The sequence below is a fragment of the Populus euphratica genome, unplaced genomic scaffold, assembly GCF_000495115.2.
Source record: "Populus euphratica unplaced genomic scaffold, PopEup_1.0 scaffold1.1, whole genome shotgun sequence".
Classification (NCBI taxonomy): Eukaryota; Viridiplantae; Streptophyta; class Magnoliopsida; order Malpighiales; family Salicaceae; genus Populus; species Populus euphratica.
The window spans coordinates 3,580,704-3,590,347 of record NW_011499845.1 but is presented as its reverse complement, the minus strand read 5'-3'; the positions used below and the strand labels follow the sequence as shown (position 1 = coordinate 3,590,347).

Sequence of the window (9,644 nt, the reverse complement as noted above, 5' to 3'; positions counted from 1 at the left end):
TATTGATTTAAATGACCCTATAATTTAGGCAAAACTTGTAACCCAACCCTTAGGCAGATCAACTACTGTGTGAATTTAAAAACTATTCTAAATTTTATTAAAATAAAATAATAATAAAATATTTTTAAAATATAATTTAATAAAATATGTTCAATTTTAACCCCTATGTGTCCTTTTCTTTACATCTTCAAAAAGATAATTATAAAAACGTTAATTAGACTAGTGTATTTTTATTCCATAAATATATTTTTTTTATTTTAAATATTTTTGTACATGTGTTCTGACTGTTTTTTTTTTTATTAGATGAATGATATAAAGTAAAATATTTTTTTTTTGTAAGTATTAAAAATATTGATAAAAAAATAGATTACATCAGCAAATTAGTTTGTTTTCAATGAAATTTACGGAGAATTATTTTCATATATATATATATAATATATATATATATATAATTTTATCACTTAATTTTTAGCTACAATTAACTATTATTTTAACATATATGGGTAAATATAATCCTTATAATCCATCTTGTTAAATATATATATCAAATTTTGACTTTACAAAGTTTGCTCATCTTTTATTTATGTTGGAAAAAAAAGATAACCTGGTGCATAGAACGTGGACAAATTATCTAGTATATATCATTTTCTATCTAAAAATATCTGGTCCAAAACGAAAAGTTAATCTTGTTATTTACTGTATTAATTTCGAGTAGGTAATATATAGTATTAACGGTAATGAGGTGTTAGAATTCTATTGCACGAATGTCATAAGAGTACCCCTGCAAGATAAATATTGCCCATGAAGTTTTATGAACCATATTCACCCCACCGTATCTGATTTATATAACTAAAAATAGATCTCCGATAACCAACCACGATTTTATTTTATTTTTGATAAATTATTTCCTCATAACAGAGAGACTGATTTGAACATAAGCCTGAATTGTAAGCGAAAGGACAAATCAAGGCTAAACTGAACCAAAGCAAAGACATTAGGGAGCGCATGGATGGTTGATGCGAGACCCTGGCAGCGCGCGAGGCTACATGCAAGGAACGTTTGTTTTTGTATATTTTCAAAATGTTTTTAATTAGAAAATTATTAATTTAATATTTATTTTTTAATAATTTTAATATGTTAATATTAAAAATAAAATAAAATAAATATTTTTAAATAAAAAATACTTTTACTAAGTAACATGTACTGTAATATTTAACGTATAGGTAATGTTGAATAAAAGTTATTTTAGTTATTGGAGTGATAAAGATTATTTTTTAAAAGGTTTTTTTTTTAAGTAACATATTAACAAATAAAAAAATTTAAAACTAAAATTCAAAACCATAGTTTAACAGGGGTTTGAATTCTCTTATGTCGATGATTTTATTAGTTAAAATGAGTGTCGGTGGAGAAATAAGGATTCAGTAGCAGGAGGCATCGATAGTTCAATTTCTCTCTATCAGTTGATTATATTTAGGTATGCGGTTTTGCCGTGTGTTATGTCCTGGATATGAGAGTGTGTATATATTATATAGTTTCCTGCATGGATCGACTCAGGATTTCCTTATTTATAATTTTTAGTATTGGGCTGGATAGACTCGAGCTTGGTGTGTTTGGACCTGTCATGTGATTTAGCGCTCCCATGCCTGAGCTGTTGAGGCTCCCCTTAGTTTTTTTCCCCCCTCTTATTTTGACTTTTTCTTCCTCTTTTTTAGGGATCAAAATTGGGCAATAATAAATATATATTTTTTCAGTTTTAATAATGTAATGGAAAATAAGCTACCCCTTTTTTGTCCCCCCTCTTACTTTGATTTTGTTCTCCTTTTTCTGGGATAAAAATTGGACAAAGATACCTATAATTCTTTCAATTCCATTATTGTAATGGAAATAAGCTACTCTTACTCTTACAACGAGGGCAAAAAATCAAAAGAAATTTCCTTTGAAAAGAAAAGAAGTCCCTGTAAAAAATGATCAATGCCCTGTGATGGCATTGTCTTAACTAGAAGGTGCCTAGAAAGAGTCGATTGCGAATTAGCTATAAAAATAAGTGGGCTTTTCTTATTCCACTTTTTAGTATTTACCAGTGACACTATAATCTTTTTGGCATATATTTGTTACCGAATCTTGAATTTATAATATGGTCGGAGAGTGCACTCGAATATGAGGAACACTGGCCTCTCTGTAAACAAGTTCTCTTGCATGCACGATGAGACATTGTACATTGGAGAGTTTAAGAAGAGCGTTTTTAGGGACATTGTACTTAATGATGTATGCATTGGAGAGTTTAAGAAGAGCGTTTTTATTCCGTAGGTAGTTGAGACTGGAGAGGCACGCATGCTGTGTTTTGTTCTCTTAGCTACAGCAAACTAGATGCGTTGGCATGATCGCAGTTCTGCTAGCTGCTGTCGCTAGTGAATGACAGGCCGATGATCCACCACAAATCTAGCACAGCATAGTCGCTCGTGAACAATTTTCCGTTTCAACAGCTTAGCACTTGCAGCATTCTGTACCCACTAGCTGGAAAAAAACCACAAGTTCTGCAGCCCAAAATGAACGCAAATTTGACCCCCCATATCCAAAACCGAGGTTAAACAATACATTTTCCTTGCTTTTAAATCGAGAATCGTATATTCACAAGGAAAAAAACAGTACTGGTTTCATGTCTGAGGGGTAGGTGGAATGGCTACTTAACTCTACTTGTTATGCGCTGTTTGGTCATAGCATGCCACGTCGAGTAGGTAATGACACCGTGCGCGTGGAAGCACAGGTATAACAGAAACAACGAGAGATGGGGCAACTCGGCCTTTTGTCTCAAGTGCAATATACCAGTTTACAACCTGACGTGGGAGTTATTGCTCTTGGTACTATGTTATTGTTTTTAGGAGGAGGGCTCATCATCTAGCTTGCAATTTGACCTGAAAAAATAATTAAATTAAAAAAATAAAAAATAAAAAAAAAATCAATGAAAAAACCTATTTAATCAATTAAAATTTTTAAAAAACTCAATGAAAAAACTTATTTAATCAATTAAAATTTTTAAAAAACTAACATGATTTATTTCTATTTTATAAGTATAAAACTAAAAAAATAAACCAAACTAAAAAAAAAATCAAATAAAAAAATTTAAATCAAACTAGTTTAAATCGGTTTTTGTAAAATAACATAACCAAATTAAAATCAATCAATTTAAACTGTTTTTGGGTTTTTTTCTCAAAAACACTAATTTTAATTATTTTTTATGATAAAAACCGAATGAAATAAAAAATAATCACACCTCTACCGGAGCTCTTGCCGTCTTGCGTATTGGTTTTTCGTTGCGCTATTGTATTTGGCAGGCGCGCCTTTCCAGCTCAGACTAAATAATTTATTGGGTATTAAAACCTGTCTATATACCAGCAATTGGTAAGCCAGATTTTATTAGATATTTAGAACTCCTTAATTTAACTAACGCCAATACATATCGTAAGCTATTGGAAATTTCAAAATTCCTTGTAGGATTAAATGTTGGTTCGTGCTTAATACTTCGACTTGAATGGAGGCTAATGCTCCAAATAGTATAAATGTTTTAATTTACAACAATCAAGGAAGTTCGAGGTATTAATCTAAACTAAAATGAATTCATAAAAAAGATCTTAAGTTAATTCAATTTTATGTTGAGAATATGGTTGGAACATGTTTAATTTTAGTTGAAAATATCCATCACATGAAATAAAAATAACACGTATTAGCATATCTTTACTTCGAGATCGTTGCCTGTTATTTTATATTTTGTATCTTGTATAGAATTAGTTTTTAATTGTTATTTTCAGTGTGTATTTCGATTTAAAATGCAATGCTTTCAGCAATAATCACTTCCAATCAATGGTAATTATGCTGGGCTAGCCACATTTGGGCTAGTGGCTATATGTGGCGTTGGAGTCCAACTCAAAATAGTTATATGGAACTGAACACCGTATTATAATTAATCAATTGTATTGTCAAAACATGCATCCATATTTATCAAAAAAATAAATTTTTTTTTTTTAATATTGAGAGGTATAATTCAATTGGTTAGATTATAGACTTACTTTTCAAAGCTTATCAATTTCAATCTTACAAATCTCAAAATTATTGAAAATTTATATGATCGTTAATTTTAAGACAGATTAATATAGTTGTGCTTAAGTTGGCTTCCACCTATATTAATCTAAAACGAAAAAAGATAAAAAAAATTTTGGTTCAATTGTAAGAGATAAACAGCAATTAATTGTCAATCAAAATTAAATTTTAAACTTTTCTCGTGAATTTGTGCTTGCTTGCATCAAACGTTCTGGGCATTTAGGAGGAGGGAGAGCAAGGACTCCCAACAAGTCGGAGGAATATTCTTGCGAACATCTTTCTCCTTGCCTCGAATTTCAAATTACTTTGGTCTCAGATTAAATATATGGATCTTGGCATATTAATTTGTTGATATGAAAATGTGAATCTTTCTGTGGCTTTGGGGTTCGATCTAAGATTATCATTGAAGGGTGAACGAAGAATCCCACACGATCACAGATCGAGATCGTCAAGTTGGATGTCAACACGCCAATAAAGAAGACATGAAAGCTAAGGTAGGACAAGTGCCCGTTTGATAATCACCAGTTTGGCTATTGCTGTGACTTTTATAAGTTGTATGATATTTTAAAAACTAATATCTCAGCCCATTAATTCCATGTTTTATTTCCAGAAGCTACAAGCTTTTTAAAAATCATATTCACAGCTGAAAGTGATAGCAAAACTTTTCCAAAAGGGCCTTTATTCTGCAAAGCAAATATTCTATGAATTTAATTAAATGAAAAGTTACTCTCAGAGGGCATGGCAAACTACGTGATAAATACACCTCGACAAAAGGCACCGGCAGTATAATTGAATGGAAGAGCCAGCCCTCACTGCATGAGCACAAAAAAACAAAACACTCATTGCCACATGCAGAATGACGTGTATCTGTCCAGGTAATCATGGGATGGTAGAAATTTCATATTGCATCCTTGAACTTTAAGTTTGCTGCCTAAACAATGTCAAAACTTAGGTACTTTTTTAATCACTGATCCGGTTTTAAAAAATGCCATCGACATGAAACGTGGCGTGCTGTGATGTGTTGTCACCAGGTCGGCTGGCCGTTCAGATGTCGTGCTCTCCTGATAAATAGACCGCTGGTTTTTCACGGCTAGCAAGTCCCAAATTACTTTTCAACGCACCTCTTGACACCATCCGCGTCAAATACATATATATACCATTGTTCTCAAAAGGAAGAGTACACGAGAGATTTCTTTTTGAACTATACATCCCCTTCAAGTTACGATGAGAGATTTCTTTTAGAACTATACATCCCCTTCAAGTTACGATGTCACCGACCATAAGGGCTTGCGTGCAAGATTAACAGAGCAAAAACGACGTATTCTTCAATGATTAAAAACAGAAAAGAAAATTAATGCCTCCTAGCTGCATGCATGCAGGCATCCACCACTAAAAGCAGCAGGCAAAAATAATCAAACTAGGTGTAGATGGTACGAATTTTACATTATAGATTGGAAGGAAAATAAAATACTACCAGCTCTCTCTAGATATACAAATACTACTACCCCAGTCGCAGTCATATCAGCACTCAATGGGGAATCAAATTCCTAGCCTTTTCACATGGGAGGAAAGAAACAAAAAAAACCATAGTGGGGTTTGACTCATGATGACCACCCCCCCCCTACAATCCCACCGGAAAATAACATGCCCACCCGTCCTTCCGTGGCAAAATCTCATCCACACATCAACCCCACTTCGTTTTTACCTTCAACCCAACAACAGGAAGGGAACTGAAAACAAGAGGGTTAAAGATGATGCCATGAACCACAAGTTAGTGCCTTTAAATTGAGGAGCCACACCGTTGCCAACAGTGGTGCCCGTTGGGCCTAATCCGGTGAACACTGATGACGGAGGAGGCGGAATTATAGAAGATGGTGTGTTTGTGCCCGTCGGTGCTGTGCCCGAGTTTGACGAGCTCGTGTTGCCGGTGCTGTAAAAACAAAAGGAAAAAACCAGAAGGATAACTTAGACTCAGTACCCACAACCACCCACGTAATTAAAAAATCTCAGAGCACCATTGTCCTCGAGCAACCACATCATGAAAGCAAATGGATACCAAACTTAGCAAAAACACAACACGCACAACAGTCGTTGCATCATTGGCACTTAAAATGTGGGAAACATGTGTCAAGCTGAGAGATGTAGAATCAGTATATCGAGTACGGAATAAGAGAAATAACTTATGAAATATCAACATCATGACAGCTCAAAAAACTGTAAGAAAGATGCAGGCCCCTGACCTATAAAGATATGTCAATGCAAATAATAGAGTGAATGATAGATCTCCTTCTCTCAACCACCGTCTAAAATTTCTCTCAAGCCAGCATTATTAAAGCGAGTACTTTTCTCATACTGCTTATGCAAGCAAACTCAGATCAAATTCAAATCTACCAGGTGGATCGTATAAGTTTGACACGCAAGTGCAGAAAGTCCAAGAAAGACAGCAGGAAGTTAGATGCAAAATTAACAGCAACAGGATTTCATCAGCTTATAGATTCCTATTCGCAAGAAAAATTGTTTTCGCTAAACAATTACAAAGTTCTCTGAAGACAAAAAAAGGTATCCAAAGCCCTAAAAACAGATTCACATTCCACTAGCTCCCAGAGAAAACTTCGTTTCAATCCAATAGCCAAAATATCTGGCAAGATGAGAAGATGATTCCAAAATTGACAGAAATCACCAACACAGGATGTCAGGATTACCAACTTTCTTTTAAAAAACATACCTTGAAGTTGCAGATGCAGGATATGTACACCCGGAGGCTACATCTGCACATTACAGAAACATACAAAACAACGAGAGAGTTAGTGCCCCAAAAGATAATTGGATAAAGAATGGGTGGATTGTGGGACTTCACTTACTTTGAGGGAGAGTGGCACTAGTCACGGCAGTTCCTGAAAAATCACAGCTCCCAACAGCTTGGCCTTTCTTCTGGAAGTAGCTGTTAACAGCATAACTGCAGTGATCCTTTACAGTGTTGGGCTGGTAGCAAGGACCGCTTTGAATGATTTGGGTACAATCTGCGCCGGCTCCACAAGCATAATCCAGGGCTTTTTGCAGCTGTGTGTCAGCAACCCCATCCTTGCATATGCAGTAGGTGGCACCTGCAAAAAACGGAAAACCAGCAAACTCAACTGTTATTACAAAAACCACAACCTTTTCTTCTGAATGGAACGGGGAATTAATAAAAAAGAATTCTAAACTAAATCAACGGATAAAAAGAAAAAATGGTGATCGCTAGTGTACAGATGATCATGGATTAAGCTAAATTTTTCTCGGATTAAAAAGAAGAAGGAAAAACTAGATCGAGAAAATAGAAAAACTCTTCCTTTCAAATAAATCATACCAGTATAAGAACCAAGAAAATAAGAAAGGAGATCACTTTAAAAGAAAACTAAAGAGACCCCATCTCATTAAAGAGAAATGCATTCATCAGTCCTTAAAAAACTTCTCCATCCAAGATCGGAAAAGTAAAGCAAGAACACAAGAACCTAATTAACTTACATGAACGACCAGTGAGTGTCCAGAAAAGCACTAAAAGCACTAAAACAGCCATCGTTGATGTAGGGTTCTGGGGCTGAAATGAGAGAATTAGCTCTACTTTAAGAGGATAGAACTTGAAAGATGGCTCTATATGTGAGTGTTAGAAGAGAGGTAGTGATGTAGAGCTGAGTTTTCTAGACAACGATGGGTGATGGTGGGTGGTGAAGGTGCCTGTACCTGGTTAACTTTTTTTTTTTTCCTTACTAAGACCCGATATTTTATTTCAAAACTCTCCTCTGTACAAATGGAAGTGGGTGAGGGGGTTAAGGCAGCGTTTGCTTTTATGGTAGAAAAATAATTTTGTAAAAAATTGAATATTTTTTTAATTTAAATTATTTTTTTATTTTTTTAGATTGTTTTAATATGTTAAAAATATTTTTTAAAAAATAAAAATATATTTTCAAATAAATAAAAATTAAAAATAACTGAAGCTGTTGAAGGAATAACCATGTTATTTACCTTTGTTTTTCAACGGTCATAAACTCACGTACATGGTTAAAACTTGACCACTGCAGAACCCAACATGGTTTATGTTCTCGGCTCTCCTTTTACTCTATGCTATGACCGTAAGCTCGCACCGGGTGGTGCCCCCTTCTTTTTTCATTTTTCTTGTTCTTATGTGATGGATTCTTTTTTAAAAAAAAAAATGAACACTGTTTTAAAAAATAATATAATAACACAGTTTAATTTATTTTTTAACAAAATAGCAGGTTTAGTACCGAGAAACATGATATTAGAAACAATTGTTTAAAGAGCATAGAGAGAGAGAGAGACACACACACACACCTTCAATGCACACTGAAATTTTAATTATCGTAACATTTTATTATAAAAAAATCAATAAAGTTAATTCAACAAAAAAAAAATCATTAGGAAATGAGATGCCCATAGCGGTTAGCTCCCTGGCTTATGGATAATTAACAGGATGCACTCTGATCATTATTAATAATATTTATTAATATCAATATATTTGTTTTTTTTATATTATTAATAAAGTTACAATCAGAATTTTGATACAATCTTTAAGTTTTTTTTCTCTTTTCTCTTTACACTGTAATTGCTCGCTTGCTTTTTATTATAAATATAAAATTTTATTTATAATAAAAATATAATCAAATTTTTTATATTGCATAAAGACTAATCCACTTTGATTATCATAGCTAATTTATTTTTAGTATTGTTTGATTTATCATGTCAATATATTTTTTAATAATATTGTGATTGGATCTTCAGCCTCCATGATTTGATTTTATTTGATTTTATTTTATTTTTTTTGTTTGTTGTCATTCGCATGAGCCCGTTTAACAATCCACCTCAGATTCTATTTTTTATTTATTATCATTCGCAGGAGCCCGTTTAACAATCCACCTCAGATTCAAATATCAAATCTTTCAATCACACATGTATCAAACTACATTATTTTAGCAAAAAATTTATATTTAATTATGTTGCATTTTTCTTGAAAAACAAAGTTAATAGGCGAAAATACCCCAACATTAGCAATTCATTTACAGCTGGTATGTTTGGCACACCAAAAACAATGGCAAGATATGACAAATACTAACAGTGAGAGGGTTTTGTCTCTTTCCTCCGTACCTGGGTTTGAATTTTACTATGCACGTCTGTCACTCCCGCGGTGCCTTACATTAGCAATTCATTTACAGCTGGTATGTTTGGCACACCAAAAGCAATGGCAAGATATGACAAATACTAGCAGTGAGAGGGGTTTGTCCCTTTCCTCCGCACCTGGGTTTGAATTTGACACCCCCCAAAAAAAAAAAAAAAAAAAAGATATGACAGTACTTATCTTCATGTAGCTTACTCCGTTTACCACTGCTATATTTTTTTTTTTTATTCACTTTGTTGATATGTTTTTTTATGGTACCGACATATTTTATACTTAGAGCTTAAGAATGCCTGTAGAATCTATTTTCCCCCTCCTCTCTCTTTCAATCACACATGTATCAAACTACATTATTTTAGCAAAAAAAAACAATGCCTGTAAA

The 9,644-nt window shown here is 33.4% G+C and overlaps 1 protein-coding gene and 1 long non-coding RNA gene across 3 annotated transcripts; one reads left to right on the top strand and one right to left on the bottom strand.

The window, feature by feature from the left end:
* Positions 1-4,687: 4,687 nt before the first annotated feature.
* On the top strand, positions 4,688-5,670 carry LOC105121529 (uncharacterized). Its single transcript, XR_841561.1, has 2 exons — positions 4,688-5,302; positions 5,346-5,670. It is a non-coding gene; the product is annotated as an uncharacterized LOC105121529 (long non-coding RNA).
* On the bottom strand, positions 5,506-7,863 carry LOC105121535 (PLASMODESMATA CALLOSE-BINDING PROTEIN 3). 2 transcript variants are annotated; one of them, XM_011020223.1, is made up of 4 exons: positions 7,600-7,863; positions 6,957-7,199; positions 6,829-6,863; positions 5,506-6,027 (listed from the first exon to the last, which is right to left on the bottom strand). In XM_011020223.1, exons 1-4 carry the CDS (start codon positions 7,649-7,651, stop codon positions 5,803-5,805), a joined length of 555 nt encoding a protein of 184 aa, XP_011018525.1. In that variant the 5' UTR covers positions 7,652-7,863; the 3' UTR covers positions 5,506-5,802. The 2 variants fall into 2 exon arrangements, with proteins under 2 accessions (XP_011018525.1, XP_011018518.1); XM_011020216.1 differs by having other exon boundaries at positions 5,506-6,025; positions 6,821-6,863; positions 7,600-7,857.
* Positions 7,864-9,644: the final 1,781 nt, after the last annotated feature.

Excerpts from the sequence above, each read along its gene's own strand:
- LOC105121535 (XM_011020216.1), bottom strand. The coding sequence starts at position 7,651 with ATGGCTGTTTTAGTGCTTTTAGTGCTTTTCTGGACACTCACTGGTCGT. Across the intron at positions 6,864-6,956 it reads TAGTGCCACTCTCCCTCAAA|ATGTAGCCTCCGGGTGTACA; the intron begins GTAAGTGAAGTC and ends TGTAATGTGCAG. Across the intron at positions 6,026-6,820 it reads CCTGCATCTGCAACTTCAAG|CACCGGCAACACGAGCTCGT; the intron begins GTATGTTTTTTA and ends TTGTTTTTACAG.